This window comes from Falco punctatus, assembly GCF_963210335.1.
Source record: "Falco punctatus genome assembly, chromosome: 6".
Lineage (NCBI taxonomy): Eukaryota > Metazoa > Chordata > Aves > Falconiformes > Falconidae > Falco > Falco punctatus.
In genome coordinates this window covers 80,114,142-80,133,227 of record NC_137585.1, presented here as the reverse complement: position 1 = coordinate 80,133,227, position 19,086 = coordinate 80,114,142, and the positions used below count along the sequence as shown (strand labels likewise).

The following is a 19,086-nucleotide window of genomic DNA, read 5'->3' as shown; positions in this document are numbered from 1 at the left end:
AATGCTTTTTTTTTTCCATGTGAAGCAACCTTAACACTTTTCAACTATTACTTTACTTGCAGAACATCACTCAGCAGACTCGCTTTCATTCATTCTTCTTTCTTGCTTAAACTGTTAAGGGCATCCATTATAAAAATAAATAACTTAATGAAATCTTGGTTTCCTAACTTAACCTGACAAAAATTCTTATCCTTCACACTTTACAGTCATTTAAGCTCATGAGACATTCAAAGCTCTCTTGCATCCTTCATATGACATCACTATTCAAATACAGGATATTACCTAAATTATAGTTCCCATTTCTAACACCTTCAGTTACGTTTCTATGGAATAAAGAGCTGGGAGATTCAGTGCCTGCACTTTGGGCCTCCTGTCTGAAACGAAGACTTTTGAGAAGCACATACAACATTAAAAATACCTAAAAAATAACAAAATAATGCTTTACATTTACACATGTATAGGTATTTGAAACTACAGAACTGTCTGAGCATGCTGACCTGTAAATAGCTTTTTTACAGTCATAGGTAGTAATACAGCCAGTGCTTGGGCCCCAGGTTCTTGACAGGGCCCAATTTTCAAAGACTGGTCTCTAGAAGAGGTGGTTCAAGCTTACAGTACCCTGAGAGAGCGCTTAGCTGCCTGATTAGTAGGTGGTCAAACCCCAGTGAGATCCCGAATGACTAGTCCAGGCAACTTTCTGCTCACAAACAGTGAGCACATTGCCACTCAGAGATGGCTAATAGAAAGGCTGTCAGTTCCCAACTTTCTAAACCGAATGCTACACTTGAATTGCAGACAGCCCTTATCTGCTGCCTCAAATACCTGAACCAGACCTCCTCTTTCCATGTAAACATAATTTTGCATTATACTGAGATAAATGCCACCGGGTTTGCTCTTCTCAAAAGAGACACACAGAGGCAAAAGCATCTTCTTTTGTGGCAGCTTATTAAAGCACTTGCCCAGATTAAGAAGAAAGCATGACTTGATTTTCTCTTTTGACCCACAGGAACGTAAACTCATCTGCATTGGCTAGATTACCCCAGCCACCAATCTGCACACTTTTCCAGAGTGAGGACATACTCCATACCTCTCCCGCTGAAGTCAGGGCACTCTGTACACAGCTCAACACTCAATCCACTGAAATCCAAAGAACATGAAATATAGCTAACCTACAGTACTATTAAAGCACTTGTGAAGGAGAAGGAGAAGAAATGCTCCAAGGCTCTATTACCAGGACTTTTTATCAAGTGACTGATTAACAGTCTCTGGGATCAGACTGGAATTTAGGCCTCACACTTAAGAGCAGGTATTTAGTTGTGCTTTCAGCATGACTATCAGGCTGACTCCCAGCACAAAGTCAGATGAAGGGACAGTTTCTTGGTTCCTTGACCAAGATGTGAGCAGGACTGCTTACCCCTGCCAAGGCTGGGTTAGCTCTGGGCACATGAAGAAACAAGACTTAGAGACATTCTGAGTTCTGAAACAAAAGGAACAAAAGGTCCATCAGTTTCAGGCTGAGCAGAAGTTAAATGAGCAAAATTAAGCAAAACTTGAGTGCCCCAACTTCACTCTGAATAACTATGTGCTTTAAACTGATAATATTGGTAAAGTGAGATATTAAGTCTGTACTAAAACTGGAATACCACCTCATTTTCAGCTGTTTTCATAATGTAAAACTGGTTTTGTTTCTTTTTTCGTTAATCAGCAAGCACTATTCTTATCAGCCAGATTAGCTACAGTATGAGTAATATCCATTCAGAAGTATTCAATAACAACAGATGCTTCCTCAGAACGACCTAACCTAAATGTTACTTTTAATGAACATTTTACCAGTAAATTTGATTCCTCAATGATAATTTTTTCAGTGTGATAATCTGTTATAGATGCCACTTTTTATAGGACAGATAACCACAATCACCCAACTTTGTAATGAACATCTCATGAGCATTTTGCTAACTTGCCTTTGTGAAGCCCATTTAAAACTATTCCACATTTCTTCAGTAGTTAAACCAAATTATCTGTGGAGATGAGTTTCTGAAAAAGCCGTATTTCTCCAACTCATATATACATGAAGCCCATATAAAAGAATGAAATCCATCAGTCTCACTCACACTGACAGGCACTTAGGACTTTTTTTATTGCCACTGAGTTTTTCCAAAAATAAATGTTCTAAAAGAGACTTCTATTTTGCAAAACCAGGCTGATACCGAGGGATAAAGGAATACTTTCATGAGCCTCAATGTGAATTAAAGAATTAAACTGAACAAATTCTACAGAAGCCGAGAGGAAGATTAACAAAACAAAACTTCTGAAACATTGAGAAGGGAAGCATTCCCCACTGTATGTGTTCTCTTTATCTAATTTTCGCATTTTCATAGTCCTGCTTAAATGGAAGTCTGATATCAGTAGGTAAGAGCTAGTGAGATTTACTTTCTCAATTCAAGTGAAGTCAAATGCTACTCATCACAACAGTTACAAGCTTTTTGATTTTTATAAATTACACTATTTCAATTAAGGTAAAAATTCAAACTGAGAGGCTCAGCAAAAGAGAAAAGGACAGGTTTGTTGTATGTGATGGATATGAGGCATAATAATGCCTAATTCTTCATTCTGTTAGAGATTAAAACAATTATTCTATCAACAAATACCTACACTCAGTTACTAAAGTATTTGCAGGTTTTGGATTACACAAGCACAGAGGTAGCAATGTACAGAACGGTGTCAGTTCTACTAAGTGCCTTGTTCTCATACTTCTGCCTTTATTTTACAATCTAATTTCTCTCAAGGCATGACACCCATCAGATACACAGAGAGATCCTACTTCTTCACCTTTTCTAGTCTGAGACATTCTGAAGTTCTGTTTTATTTTAAATAAGCTATATTTCAATGCCTCCAAACCACTCTTCCTGCTCCTGGCACATCGGAACTGACACTGGTTGAAAAAGCCTGACCTTCTGCACTGTATGTGCCTATATATGGTCAGCAATATGTATGTACTCACAGCAGTGCAGGGGCTCCTCCTGCCGCAGTCAGCTCTGCTAAAATATGCTCATTCCTGATAACCAGCTAGGGTACACCTCACAATAACACTCAAGGTAGCTTGTGTGTCGTCGTTGTTGTCCCCCCTTCCCCTTTTTAACTTAACTGAAATACATCTGTGTTTGCCAGGCACCCTGACAGCTCACTCCTTCGATCAACCGCCAAACTGTGCAGAAAAAACATGCTGGTAACCAAGATGCTGTGAAACCACATACTTTGCCCTTGCTCTTTCCTACACATCACTTCAAATTCAGCTGTGAACTCCTCGCAGCTGGGAGACCCACCCTTCCTCTACATTCAAAACAGGTTAAAGTTTCTGCTTCAGAGCAATAAAAATGAAATAGTGAGGTAGATACTAAAAGCCCTTTCTATTTAAAAACTGCATGAAAATTTGGGGTTGTGGGGTAACAGAAGACCTCTACAATACTTTGTTGCTAATCACAGGAGAAGAAAGAGCTTCCAGAAGTTACTTTTATCAGTGATTACTTAAAGTGTACACCAAGCACAAAGCATGGTATAGCATGCATTTATATTCTGAATTCTTGCGAGCACCCTCACTTCCTCATAAAACAAATCTACTCACAGGAACATATGTCTGGCAAAAAAATAGATAAGAATCACACTTGGGAGAAGGGAGCTCTTTGGTTCTACTCTAGGAACAGTAAAGAGTCCAGAGAGCCCTATTCCCACAGTCATGCCTTCTGCTGTAGTTCTTGTGGGTTCAGGAAGCCTTTCTGCAGGCAGCTAAAGCAGACGGCTTTGTCTTGACCCACTGAACTCTATTTACAGGTAGCTACAGGCATTTCTCACAATTAGCCTGTAGTTACTGAAATATTAACACAGTTAAGCTGATTTGAACTAGTTAAGTTCCAATTCTCTCAAGACCCTGTGATTCACATTCACAATAACATGCAATCATTCAGGGATCTTGCTTGTACTACCTGGAGTGACACTGGACAAAAGACTTGTCTAGTTTTATTGAGTTATGAGTTTGATTCAAACTTGTGTTTTGAGTTCAGCTGAGCCATTATTTTTCAGTATGCAGCTTTACTTTCCAATGAACAAAAGTGTTCCAACATCTTCTATCAGTCACAGTTAATTTTACATTGACACATGTAGCACATCAAGGTTCAATCATCTTCAAGATACAATGCCTGATGCTCTGTCAGTACTGCAAACATCAACATAGTTTTTGAGTCTGCAAACCCTTCAATGTTTAAAAACCACAAAAAAAATATAAGGTAACTGGCTTCTCCTTTAGACAGGAAGATACTTGGTATTACTGGCTCCAACTGCTCATTAAATTCTTAGGTTTGATACTTCCCAGAATGTTACATCAGGAATTACAATACAGCTTCAAAAATAAAATAAAAATGAGCTGACAGTGTTTCCTAAGTGGCATAACCTGATCTAATATCATGCTGCTGTTGCTACGACCAATCTCCCCATCTCCTCCCAAACAAGCCCTGTGATCCATTTTTACAAATTCCTTTCTATCATCAGTGCTCATCTATTTATGTAAGCACCCAGAGAAGCAAACTGATCTAGCTGAAGAACAGCTTTAGAAGGTGGCAAGAACTTAGCAACCAATTCACTTACCAAGAGAGCTTTAAATAATTATTGCTTCTAGCTGCTACCAGTTTAGTAAGGTAAATAAGCCTTCAAACGGCTGGACAAGCACTGAAAAACATGTGTGAGAAAGGGATTACCCCATGTCAGCAGAAAACTGTCTTCTCAGCATCTCATGAAACCTCATCCATACCCATGGGTATAATTTCAAATAGTGAAGAAGCATCCTGAAATATGTAGAATCCCACACAAACATGGAGCAAAGGCAGTGACTGGCAGAGGGAATGAATACGAAAAGCAGTGTTGCAACACTGCTTTCCTACCAAGTTCAATTGAAAAACGCACTGTAGTATTCAATTCACTTCTGCTTCTGGGAGAGCTGAGGAAGAAAACACTGCAAAAATGTGGTTCTGTGGCACAGGAAAGGAGGGGCACATTCCATGCCTATGGCTTTGACTGAACAGACATTTCCTTCACAGTAATGCCTGAAGCTGCACTGCATCTGTAGAACACGTGCTATCCGCAATTATTTTTAATACACAGTATTTAAGAGTATGTAACAGCAGCAGCACTTAACAGTGGTGCAAAAGGTAAATCTTACATAGCGTGAGGTATTCTAGCTGCATTCTTTCTACCTAAAGCAGCAACTTGGATAATGAGGCTTATTTTCACAAAAAGCCATTTTGAAAGGTGCTGACTGTTTCACTGTAGGGTCTTTCAGCAGCAGTGTAAATATTATAAAAGTCTCCAACTTAAAATCAACTTTACACACCACATCATATTAAGGTGAAGGATTAAAAAATAAACCCAAACCAGGACTTCTGAAAGTCTTTTTATCAGGTACAGATAGCAAAGAGGAAGATGAAAGCAATGTGTGTTACTTGGGTCATACACAGGTCCAGCTAGAAAAAAATTTGAGAAGGTAAGTCTCTCCCCCATGCCATTTTGCAGTTACTTTTATTACTCATGACTATATCTAATTGAATACTTTTTTATGTCATGCACTTCCTATATTTTAATTTAGAAACATATTAAAAGAACTGTACTGGTCTCAAATTAGTGAAACAATTATGCTTTGTAGACATCAAAGGATCAAGATCAACCTGAAACTTCAGCTTCAGCTATCACCATCAATTACTAAAAGCTCTGAACTGAAAAAAAAAAAATTGCTTACAATTATAATACAGACAGTAGAATACATTATATTATTTCCCCCCATATCTATATTTCTCTGAAACCCTGTATCTTCTCAGTAGTTGGCTGGAAAACAAATCTAGAAAACCACACACATGCAAAAACGATTCTAAAATTAACAATAGCACTGCATGCTCCCAATTTATCATACAGAACATTCTTCCCTACAGCATCTTTACTGCAAGTTTTTATCTTTAACATAGTAGTGCTTTTTCCAGGTATGTACATGTAAGCTCATAATATGACCAACCGGGGGGGAGGGGGGGGGGGAATTAAGAACATCTCAGGTTCACAAGTTGGGCAAAAGTTGCTTTCAGTAACTTCCAAAGGGGCTTCTGAGAAAATTAAAAAAAGCAAAGGAAAAAAAAACACCCATGTGAGATGGAGGGAAAAAGAAAAAAAAGAGAGGATGAGGGAAAAAAAAATTTAGAGGATTAATGGGAGATGTGTCTAATAAAGTCGCATTAAGTTCCACTCTCAGGAGACTACATATTGGGTGCTTTAAAATAGCAGCATCTCTAACCAAATTCTTTGGTACCTCCTATTTCATTGTGGAGTGAAACCCCAACATATGTAATCAATCCAAGAAACAAAATATGGTTTTGAAAAGCATGCTGCTAGAGGCTAGCACTTCCTTTCTGAAATAGAAATCTCATACCTTTTGACAAAGGTCTAACGAAGTCGTTGGTGTGATGTAAATTTGAGTAAATCTTAGCCATAAAACCTTTAGAAGCTGAGCCATTGCATACTTTGCTTATGGATAAGATAGACAACAAATAATAAGCATTAAAATTTTTTTCAGAATTTCCTTGCAGAAGTCATTAATTGAAAACTGAACTAGTAATAAAATTTAACATTTAGTGAAAAGCGAAAGCATTAACTTCCGTTTGAGAAGTAAAAGCTTTAAGAAACGTCCAAGACTTTTAAAAACCAATAGCATTACCTCCCACATACAGAATCAGGATGTTCTGTTAGCCCAACAAATGTGCTCCACAGTTACAGCAATGAGACCTCTCTCTCTCTCTCAGCAATCTTTAGAGTGGCACCTACTATAACCTAAGCAGCACCTGGTTCACATTTGCAAAGCATTCTTCCACCACAAAGCCTAAATTTTTAAATTTTTAAAGTGACTCTTCCTACTACTCCAAGATCATTTTTTTACAATCAGGTACTCCAAGGACATCAAGCCTGGATTCAACAGCAGCAGGGAGAGAAAAGGAACAATATCAGAGTTTGCTCTATAAAAAATGCCTTTATTAGAAGTCATAGAAAAAGGTGTGACCTTAACTGTACTTCTTCTCCAATTCCAATGTCTTAAAATTCTATCTCAAAGTTACCTGTTAGTTTGAAAGTTTTAATGCCTTCTGTCAAGTTAAGAAAGTATTTGAAATATTTTACATTTCAGAAGCTTTTTACTTAAGGGTAAAAAAAAAAAGTAATTCCCATACGCTGAAAAATCTGCTTTCATTTCTGCATGAGTAGTTCAAACTCCTTTACACTCTTTCAGAAACTGGAAGTGAATATTGTACAGCACTGCCAAGAAGAATAAATTGATTAGCTAAATAATGCAGCTACAATTCTTAGCCTGTTCCTCTTTGACTGCCAAAATTGAAATCAACCAAAGATGGTATCTCACAGCAGAACTGTGTAGGTTGATGACTGTGTTGGCAGGCAATAGGACCTTACCTGTTATATAACAAATTATTGTCTCTGGTTTCATTATTGGATTTGCCAATAATTTGTTCTATTACTCTTCTCTATTGCTGGTTCAATTTGTTTCTCTCATCTACTTCAGCTGTGAGGTTTCCTGGGTAGCAACCTTCCACTAGAGTTCTGCGAGCACAAAGGCAGCAACAACAGGGCTTTCGATGGTCCTGAGGTGCCACTGCATTATGTGACACAGTAAAAGTCATAATCCACACAGAGTACCTAATTTCTTCAAACTACTAATAACAAAAGAATATATGAACTGCAGTTTTAGAAATCATTCATCTTATATTTAGAATAACAGGCTTCATTTGTATTAATCTTCAAGCTTCAGATAATTACTTTTAATTTGTCAAGAACACAGACAATTTTGCTTTGCCTAGTAACTTTCTATGGAGGTGCACAGGGAAGAGAGAAACAGCATTGGACACAAACAGAAACAAATATTAGGAAAAGTTTCTGACCCATGGGCGCAGTCAAACATTGCAACATGTCACCCAGAAAGCCTGTGCAGTCTCCCTCCTTGGATACCCAAAACTCAAGACAGCAAGTCCCTAAGCAACCTGATCTACATTGGCCTGCTTTGACGGAGCAGCATTCGAGTTACCTCCAGAAACTTCTTCCAGCATGTATGACTGCACAAATAAATGAAGTTATTATTTGCAGTTATATATACAGTGTATGATCACTCTTTTAGACAGTGTTGAACACTTCTGTAATTTCCCAAAGCAATTAAAATTTCAGCTCTGTCCTTCAATCTCAAGGGTATTAAAAAAAAAAAATAATTTCTAACCCAAGACAAGACACTGCAATATCTCAGAATGTACATAAAAATCTTAATCTTGGAAGGACTGCCATATTCAGAATTACATGTCAGTCTGAGAAACACTCCCAACTTCCTCATTCTTATTAAATAATTTCCTCAAAATATTACTGAAGCGTAACCGTTGAGTTTAACTTTACCTTTGTAAAAACAATTCCTTCCAGACAACTTCTGCTAGGTTTCACTTGTGGAAAAACATTAACTTTCACAGCTTTGATAATACAGTAAATGAAACAGAAGATGCTTAAAGAGTAACTGACTTATTTCACATTTAAGTATTAAAGGTTTTTCAACCTTTCACAGGAACCTGCTACAGCATTTCCAGTTCCATTCAGAATTTAAATGTAAACAAAAATCAGAGAGCTCACAAGGTCTTCCTGCTACACACACTAGCAAAGCTGTGCTTTTAAACATAAAACAAAGCATACACTGATGAACTACAAAGAACATCAAGGACACTTGCAAAACTATACCTTAAGTTTACCTTACTGATTACAGTGCAATTATACCCTGAAAAGGCTATTCAAAACTTGCTTCTACTCCAACACCTTCCACTTCTAATTGTCTACGGTATCCAAGTGTCATTCAGGGCAATTCTAGAAGTCAGAATTTAAGATCCTTCCAAAATGAACGATTTAGAGCACATCTTGCTTTAATACTTGTAAAGATTTTAAAAAAATGACATTTTTTGTCAGAAAATTCTGCTTATTGCTAATGTATTATGTTTAAATATGAAGTTGCATACGAGAGAACACATTTTACTGGCATAGATTTTTCATCTCAAAGACTAAAGAAACAAGTTTTCCTTAAACAATCTGACAAAACTACGCTGCATAAGACATCCACCTTCATCACTTAGACTTGCAGGTTTTGACACCTAATTTGAGAAGTTACAAAGTTACCCAATGCACTAGAAAATGCCTGGAAGCAGTGCCAGCTCATTTTCACAAATGGAACTACTTCCTCATCAGAAGAGAAGTTTTGCTCCAGTTAGAGCAAGCTGACTTACTGTCAAATCTCACCTTCCTGAGCAAGTGGAACTACTGAGACAACCTTACTGAAAGAGGTGTGGTTCCTTTTTTTAAAATCATGTTTGACAATTCCTGTATTTATATGCTCAGAATTTTAAGGAATGCAAAAGCTAATTGTGCGTTAAAAAACGAGATGTGTTATCCTTTCCTATGAGGATTCTTTGCTTTCCTCCCTGAAGGCATCCTGATTTTCTCAGGCTTTATCTTAACACAGCTATTTAACTCCTGTGCTTTGTACAGAACAGGATTCATATTAATGATATTAAAAAAATATCTACAACAAACACATCCCTTCAAGTCACCAAAACCAGACTGCAGAACGCTAGTTTTATGATTTAGATAGTTTTAGTCTTGTTTTGCACTTGCACTGTTTGTTAATGAATATTTACATTAGTAAATGCAATTTTTACAGTAACATCAGTACCTTCCATTAATCATTGCCTATATTCATGTTGATAAACTGTAGCTTTTATATTCACACTAATATGCTCATTATAAAACGTTTCATATATGCTTATTAGTCTGACAGCCTCTAGTAGGACAACAATTTCTACAGAAACTGCCATAAAATTAGAAGTACAAAACCCAGTTACTAGACTTTAATAAAACTACTTCAAATATGCTGGATAAATAAATAGGTTTTGCATTCAGAACTTGTTAGGTGAGGATGCATTATCCATAGGAAGGGTACAAAAGCAATGACTTCCCATTGCTATCTCTCTTAAGAGTTCAAGGCTTCAAGATTTCCACCTCTCAGACCATATTTTTATTTATAGACTGAAGCAAACATAAGCTTATGTTATTCCACCTATCTAAAAGCTTCTGAACTTTCAGTGACCTACATGAATAAAGCAACTGCAAAACAGTGTGTCTCAACAGAAGCTGGTTTTAGCACTGGAAAATCCCTTGTACTGGATGTGAAAGTCAGTAACTTTCACCGGCAACGGCCCAACTTCAGACCCGTGGATGTACACAAATCTTACGCACCATATTTACTACAGAGCTCTCAGATTATTTTTTTTTCTTGAAAAAAACTTCTGCAAATTTATCCTCACACTTACTATCATCACTGAAAGATAAGCAAGGCTTCAAAAATCTCATGCTAAAACGTGAATCCAAGGAACACAACTGGGTTCAAAAAACCAGTTAAGAAATCATGTTCCTTCTGGTAACTGACTCTCCTCTTCCCTTGGTTTTAAAGCTTCTTTAACTGAACTGTGACTCTGTTTTGCCACTATTGCAATTCATGCCCCTTCTGTATTCTCAATTATGCTAAACACTGCAAGTTTTAAACCTGAATTACATTAGAGCTAAATGCAGCCATCTTAAACTGACTACTAGATAGCAACAGGGAAGTTTAACTGCTAAAAATGGAATTGCTTACTGCCTTCACCACTCAAATCTACTGACTATACACAAAGATATGCATCAAAGACCTTTCAGAACTTGTATCACCACATTACTTGATCTCCTATGTACTTAGCTTTTACAGCATTATTAGGAGTCTGGTACAAAAAAGTGTGTTATTTTGTTCACCTTCTTCCCTCCTTGAATTTCAGCAGTTTCAACCAGTGTTCTAGTTACATCTCTATTGACATTATCCAAAAAACTATATAGCTATACCATCATCATCTGCGTCAGCCTTCAGTACTATCAGTTCCATATCACAGGAAAAAAGTATATGAAGGAGCAACGTGATTTATTCCCCATGAAAATGCATGTTAGTGTCTCTGACTCCACTCCTACATTTATTTATAGTCTCAACTGGATGGGTGAGAAGGGTGTGCTTTTCAAATGCTATCCGGCAGACTTTTTTTTAGCTCAGTAAAACTGAACATCTGAGATAACATTTTTATTGTAAAGTGATAGCACAACTTAAATGTATCAGAATTAAAACCTTAAGGCATCACAAGATCTGCATGGCTATTTGCCTGCTTTTCCAAGAGTTTGCAGTGTTACCCATCTTTGCTTTATTAGCCAAGAAAATATACTGCCAGGCTTGGAAAATTCCACTCACATCGGACAATCAATTTTACATGGGACTGAAGCAGATAAAAGAATCAATTTAAGTTTACAATGGCAGAGATTCTGTTCACTTATACCGAGCCAGGAAGAGTCTCTAGAATGTCTGCACCCATTTGGGGAGAAAAGAAAAACTGGTATTAACAGACAGAAGAAAGTTTGGTGACTTCATTAGTCACAAAAGCCCAGGCAGCACATCTCAGACCATACAGAGGCAAAATAAAACTGTCACTGTATCTTTTATTATTTGACTGGACAAGAGGCAATGGGCACAAAATGAAACACAGGAAGTGCCATCTGAGCATAAGGAAACACTTTTTTACTGGAAGGGTGACCAACCACTGGCACAGATTGCCCAGGGAGGTTGTGGAGTCTCAACCCTTGGACATTTTCAAAAGCCATCTGCACGCAGTCCTGGGCAGCCTGCTCTAGATGACCCTGTATGAGTGGGGGTGGGTGGTGGTGGACCAAAATGACCTCCAGAGGTCCAACCTCAATCATTCAGTGATGCCACGATAACTTGTAGTCTAAGTATTTTCAAGCATACCTTCTAGGAGCAATGTACTGGATTAGTTACTTGTATTTTCTACAACAGGCTAAAAGAATCATGGATTACCACATATACTTCTTGCCTATGTTATTACTTGTAGCAACAGAAAGGTGGCATTTAAATGTGAGTTGAGTAGAGGTGGGCACAGCCTGAAAGCCTCTTGGGGAAGAGAGAGTGAGATCCTGGTAGTGTGCATCTCTTGGCTTATCAGTGCACCTGTAGTTCTGAAACGTGGCCCCGCTAACCTGTTAATCTGCCTTACTGTAACCAATCAGACATTTCAGACATCCTTCTTCTAACATCAAAGAAGTTTGAAACATCATTTATTGATGTGTCCCACATCTAAGTCGTCTCACAGCTTCCACAGCCATGAAAACCTAAGTTTTTAAAGTTGAAAGTGAATACAACCACGCATTACATAAAGAGATGAGCAAGTGCACCATGCATACAAAACACCACACCCTAGCTCTGAAACAGGCAGCTGCCATGAAGCTGGGTCCGAGAGAGGAAGACAAGGAGCACTGATAACTGAGGAGATACCCTGCTCCTCGTGAGATTGTTATAGGAAGATCTGTCTTAAATCTAAAAAGTTTCTAACTGCCATAAAGAGTTCAGGCGTACATCTCGTTAACACAGACCCTTTGCTGCCTGACCTTACACCTCCCTAGTTACTGTCTCCTAATAGTAAGCAAACCAGCCTTCCTCACCCCATGCTCCCCGCTCCTTTCCTAAATCTCCCGTCCCGCATCTCCTCCCGCGGCCTGCGGAGGTGAAAGGGGAGGCGATGGCCGAGGCCGGCGCTGCTCCGGGGCCAGGGCCGCGGCGCAAGCCCCTCCGGGGGCGGGGAGGGCAGAGCCGGTGCTCCAGAGCCGCCGGCTGGCACGGACAGGGCGCCTCGGAAACGGGAAGTGGCGGGGGGGAGGGGAGAGCCCTTCCGCGGCTCTTCTGCCTCTCCGCGCCGTCCCCGCTCACCGTACCCCCCGCCACGCCCCGGGCAGGGGCAGCAGCGGGGAGCCGACTAAGCGCCCACCGCCTCACCGGACCCCGCGCCCCGCCTCCCGCCGGGCCCGCACCGTACAAGGAGCGGCGAGAGATGCGGCGGGGCCGGGCCGCGCCGACCCTCCTCCCGCCCCCCCGACTGACAGGCCCGGGCGCGGGGCGACGGTAAAAATGCGAACCACAGGGCGAGAGGTGAGCTCGCCCCGCGGCCTTCCCGGTTCAGAGGGCCGGCGGACGAAAGGGCGAGCCGGCTGAGCGCAGCACCCCCACCCACCCCTACCTTCTCCTCATCGGACAGCTGCTCCTCCAGGTCCGCCATCTTCCCGTCTGGCTCCGGCCGCCGCCCCCGTCTCCTCCCTCCGAGGCAGGAAGGGCGGGGCCCCCGCGCGCTGGGAGGTGCCGCCCCCACGCATGCGCGCGGCGGGGCCCGGCAGGGCGCGGGGGGGGCGGGGGGCAGTGGCGGGTGGTCGGTGGCCGGCTTCCCGCCCGTGTTGGTGACCGTGTCCGTGGGGCGGTCCCTGTCGCGGTGCTCGCTCGGAGGGAAGCGGAGGCCTCAGCCGGCGGCAGGGGGTCGCGGCAGAGGGAGTCGCGGGGAGCGGGGCGGCAGGGCCTGCTGCGCCCCGCAGGGCACCTCGGACGTGAGCAGCAGGGGTTCCTGCCCATCCCCCTGTGACACTAGCTAAAGGCGTCATTTCAGTCAGGTCGCTGGAGATTTGGGCAGACGGGACTGGGAGCTGCCGGGTTTCGGGCATCTCGGGGCAGCGGCCGTGGCCGCCGGGGCGGGGGCTGCCGTGCGCCCGGCCGGAGGGGTCTGGGGAGCGCCGTTTGGGGCCGGCCATGAGGCTGAGGAGAGGGGTCGTGTGACGTGGTTTGTGCTGTGGAAGGCTGGGCGTGGAAAAGGAACGTGGTGGTTGGGAGGAAATGGGAGAATAAATAAATAAGAAGGGGTTTTTTTTGCCACAAGAGTAAGAAAATGTGAAGAATGTGTGCCAGGGGCATGGTGCTGCAGCTAGACCGAGGGGCATTTGAGATGGCGGCTTGCAAGGGTTGCCTGGAAGAAGACATAATAGAAGTTTTAAGGAGAACGGTAACAGAGGAAAGGCGGCATTTCTGTAGCTCAAAAAACTATGTGGGTTTGAGGCCGGTGAAATTTTGTAAATTCTGTATCCTCTTACAACAGTGACCCAGGGGCAGATGCCCAGGGAGTGGCGATGGAATGAGGCAGCATGTGTTGGCATTTCTTGGGAATGCTTCCTTGCTTCCAGCAAGCCGTGGCGCAGAAGATGGTAATCCTTCTCAGTGGCTTCATCCTAACGAGGATTATTGAACTTCAAGGGTCAGGTAGACAGTGGGATGTTCTGTTTTGTTCCAGGGAAAACGGATAAGCAGGAGAAGCTGCTTTGATAAAGATCTGTTCCGGCAACAGTAAGGCAGCTGCAGACAGCATTCTGTAGGTGAAAAACTTCAGAGGACTGAAAAGGAAACCAAAAGAGGACTCAGATGACCTTTTTGAGAAAATCTTCGTGTTCCTTGGTCGAAAATAGAAAGGACATGGGAAACACTGGTGTTAGCCAAGTAGACTGGGTTTTATGGAACACTGGGATAAAGTCTGAATAAAATTGGAAGTGTGTAAGCTTCATCTCATTAATTTCCTGGACGATACAAGAGCAAGGGCAGTTGAGAAAACAATAAATAAAAAAAGGACAACTCTAAAGCATTATGAAGTAAATCCAAATGTTACATTCTTTGTAAGAGGTACATCTTTCAGTTTACTGCATATTAATGATAGGAAACTCAAATATGTAAGATAATTTGGAGCTTGAGAAAGATTGTATGATACATATATACATATCTATGGTATAACGAAGTTAGTGGGTTGATTCTTTTGTGATGTTGAAATTGATGGTTAGACATTGTTCTTCAGGATGGAAAAGGTAGAAAGGCTCCTGTATTATGCCAGTGTCCATTAGCTGTTTCAAAGTCAGAGAAATTTCAGAAGAATAAAAACTTAATTATTTATAGATTAAATTTCTAATTCATTACATATGGTCTGCCATGGACTACCTGATCTTGCTAGAGAATAAGTTGAACTTCTTAACAGTCTGTTCCTAACGTCTGGGAAGAATAAAGTTATTATTATTACTTCAAACTTAAGGAAATATGGTGGAGTAATTATATGTCCAGTAATAACTCTCTGGTGACATTTAAAAACCACATTTTCTTAATGTCGATCATTCACCCCAGTTGTGATGGACAAGGAAAAGCTGATCGCTGACTGGAAAATCACAGGTTTCGAGATACATCTGAGTCATCTTGGTGGGATGAATGTAGCCAGCTTCTAGTCAAAGGATCTTGTTATGCTCTAGAGTTTATCCACATCTGTCTGTCTTGCATGAGTATGTGCACAGGAAGATTAGTGCTGCCACGTGTACTATGGCAAATTTTTCAAGGCTATAATTCTAGATGCCCTAATAGGACTGTTGCATGTAAATAAGGGAAGGTGATACTGGATAAGAAGTCGTTACTGTCAAGTGGATATGTGGAAATTACAATGGCACCAAAAATGAATATATGAACAAAGGATGGAAATGGAAAAAAGTCAAAATAAGGAAAGTACAAGTTAGACAACATGACCTATTCAAGAATGTTGAAAAGAGTTTTAAAATATCTGTAGCCATGGAGGGTAAAGATAATGGACAATAGTTTATTCATGTCAGGAAGAAAATAAAGGACAACCAAACCTAACGTTTGATAAGGCCGTTGCTAGATGCAGAGTGGTGAAGTGTAGAGCTGAAAAGGTACATTTAAAGGATGTTTGGTTTTGGAACATCTCACATATATTATTTGGATTCAGTAATAAAAGGTAATGGTCTGTAGCAGGGGAAGGCATTGCACAACATTTGGTTTCATGCAACAGGACTTTATAACTTCCACCCAGGAGTCTTAAGAGTAGCTGAGGAGGTCTGTGAAATGCTTCTGTTAATTTTTAACATGGGATTTGCCAGCTAGGGGTTGTTGCCAAGGACGTTGCTTTATGTAATATGTATTAAGAGTATAGTTCAAAAATTTAGATCTTACCAAATAAATATGAATAGTTTTCTCATGAGTTAATGTATCTATCTATTGGATGTACCATGTTTATACCAGTTTTTTTCTGGAAGTTTGGTGAAGTTAGCGTGATGAAGTTGATGATTCAGAGGAGGTCTGTGTACTCATTGTAGATGCTAATGGGAGCCTTCTGTGTAAAGCACCCTGGCAGGTGCTTTACTGTGACCTTAGGACTTAATGGGAAATGAATAATAACACAGAAATAAGTACCGTTCTTGCCTTGTGACTCAGTGTTTTGGAGTGTTTGTGTGTCTTTTCAGGAAGAATATTGAAATTTCAGAGGGAATTTAAAGATGGCCTAAAAATCATCCTGAAGATGCAGAACATGTTTTAGGATGTGAGTCTTAAGGATGTCAAGATTAAGTAGTGACTTAGGTAATAGCAGTGATACCTGACTTAGTTTGGAATTTATATGCACCTTATCTGAAGTCATACATCTTTACTTGCTGTTTTAAATTGAATACAGTCAATTTCCAGCCAGTAAATCTTCTCAGGCTATAAAATTCACCCATGGTAGTGATCTTCTTCATGTGCCTGTGTCTCTACACCATTGATCAAAGGTTAATTTGCACTACAATCACATACAGAACAACAAAACATCCTTCTATTAACTAGCTAGCTAGCTCATGTCTTAGTAGATATCTAGTCCTGCTACATGAATCTCACTGTGGGCTAGCAGACCTGTTTGATGAGCAGTGTGTGGTTTACTGATGCAATGAGGGAAAAATGAATTGGAAAAAAAAGGCAGCTATTGAGTTCTATTTCATCTAATTGGAAGCAATAGAGCTACCAGTCAAGCATCTTGCTATTTTGTTGTACTGCTTCTGTCATTTCTTTCTATATTGACTGTGTAGGGCCAGACCCCTGGCCCTCGAGTGGCACTGGGAGGAAAAGGCCAGCGGTCCTTCCTGCATGGTCTCCCTGCAGGGCGGTCAAATTGGCTTGAGAGAAGTGCAGTTCCTGTGCTAAAGCCCCCCTGAACAAGGAGGCAATGGGATGTAGGAGTTAGCACAGCACACTTCCTCTGTGCTTCTGCACTGGCCCCAAAGACTGTAAACAACGCAAGAAAAAAATAATTTACATTTGCATTTTTCATATTCAAGGCAGGCAATTGGCATTTGACCTATCGCATCTATTCAGAGGCCAAATGGATGAGAGGTTTATTTGGTGCCGACTTGTTTAATCTGGAGGATGTACCGCGCTCTGTTTCCTAGGACAAAGGTGGACTCTGGCCAAGCTCTGAGCCCCACTCAGGTGGTGCTGCTGGCAGTGGGACAGGAGGAGTGCTCAGAAAGGTGTGGCGGGCTGTGTCCCTGCTGCCTGCTCCTGTTTGTGGGAACCATCTCCCTGCATCCCTGCCTGTTGGTATATATCCTCACATTCCTGCAGGTTGGTGGGAGGCATACTCCAGTTGCTGAGATTCCCAGATACATGTCAGATCTTGGGGCCTTGGGAATTACCTGCCAGTTTATGTCCGTATTTTGGGGGAGCTGGTGTTTGCAAAGCTCGCAGTTTGCTCTTTGGCCCTTATAGAACCTTAGCAGCAAAAGCAAGTAAGTTTGGTTTAGAGAAGTTTAATGTTAAATCCTTACAACAGTGTTGGAAGGAAAGCTGTGACAGGAAGAAAACTAATAAAGTGCAACTGTAGAGCAAACCTGAGACTGAGCTTCCTTCTTAGATAACACTTAGGATCTTCTGGGCCACAACAGACATTCAAGAGAATGATTCAGTAGCCTTTCACCTACTGTGGAGGTCCCATTTAGAGTCATAGAACAGCCCAGGTTGGAAGGGACCTTGAAAGATCCTTTTCTCCAACCTTTTGTGGCAAAGGAAGCATAGGTGAGATTATCTAGCGCCCTGTCCAATTGCATCTTGAAAACCTCCAGTGATGGGACTCTAGCACTTCCATGGGGAGTTGGTTTCAGTTATTGATTATTGTCACTGTAAAAAATGTCTTGTCTTATATCAAGATTTTTTTTAATACTTTAGCATTTACTGTCTTTTGGTTTCTTTGCTCATCAAGTTCATGGTCTTGCTTACTGTGGCATTTTTAAGATTGTCATAATATTCTCTATGCTTGACAACCATAATATTTTTACAAGCTTTATTACACTTGCATCATATTCTATGTTTTTCATAGACTATGTATGTCATAACTACTTAGACATAATTACAACTCAATATGTAGAGTGGATTTATTTGATCAGTTTTAGGTCACATTTACCCCAGAAGCTCCTTTTAGTTCCTCTTAGGATTGCATTCAGATCTTATCCAGGCTTGCTCTGTGACTTCCTACTCTCTTTCTATTCTCAGCTTCTTTCTCCACCCCATCCCCTCCAAGAATAGTCAGCTATATATTTTGCCTTATGTAATTTAAATTCAAAGTCTTACATTTGCCTTTCTTTGAACATGTACCTGTGTTTTAGGAATTAAATACCCATGTTGTTTCTTAGATTTATCTTAAAGTGCAGGCCAGTAGTTTACTTCACCGATGACAAGATTTAGTTCTCCCATCAACTGAGGTGCGTCAAATCTGATCTGCTTTTTGAAGAACTAACAGTGGGATTATTTATTTGTGATACAGAGTTTTTATTTAGGGATGGGAATGTGCAAAAGTAGGGTGAAAAAGAGCAAGTGTTGAGCATTTTAGAGGAACGAAACCAAAGGAAGGAAATACACCTAAGTCTTGTTGGCTGCCACTCCTGCTGCAGCAGATGTAAGGAGGTTGCAGATCTTTGAAGGCAACAGGCAATAGTGCAATAGCATCTGCAAAAACAACAAGGAGATGGTAAAGATGAAGTGCTGCATACCAAAACATCTCCTTTTGGTTCTAGTCAGTCCCAAGCTATCCTTTGAAAGGAGCAATGCTTATGTAATCCGAATTATGTATAGATTTTCAGAGGTGCCAAAAAAAATTCATGTTCTACTGATTCCGAAGCCTATAATCTTTATGCATGGTGTATGTGTCTGTAGGTTTCTCCTAACATGTTTGTTAAATCTGCTGTTTTGATGTTAACTATTTTAAAGCCACAGCGTTAGCTTTC

General features: G+C 40.7%; 1 protein-coding gene across 1 annotated transcript in view; it reads right to left on the bottom strand.

The window, feature by feature from the left end:
• CAPZA2 (capping actin protein of muscle Z-line subunit alpha 2) overlaps positions 1 to 13,313 on the bottom strand; it is a 29,839-nt gene extending 16,526 nt beyond the window's left edge. Inside the window, exon 1 of the mRNA XM_080391042.1 lies at positions 13,215 to 13,313. Coding sequence (XP_080247168.1) covers positions 13,215 to 13,253 — 39 coding nt within the window. The 5' untranslated portion in view covers positions 13,254 to 13,313. The remainder of the gene's footprint in view (positions 1 to 13,214) is intronic.
• Positions 13,314 to 19,086: the final 5,773 nt, after the last annotated feature.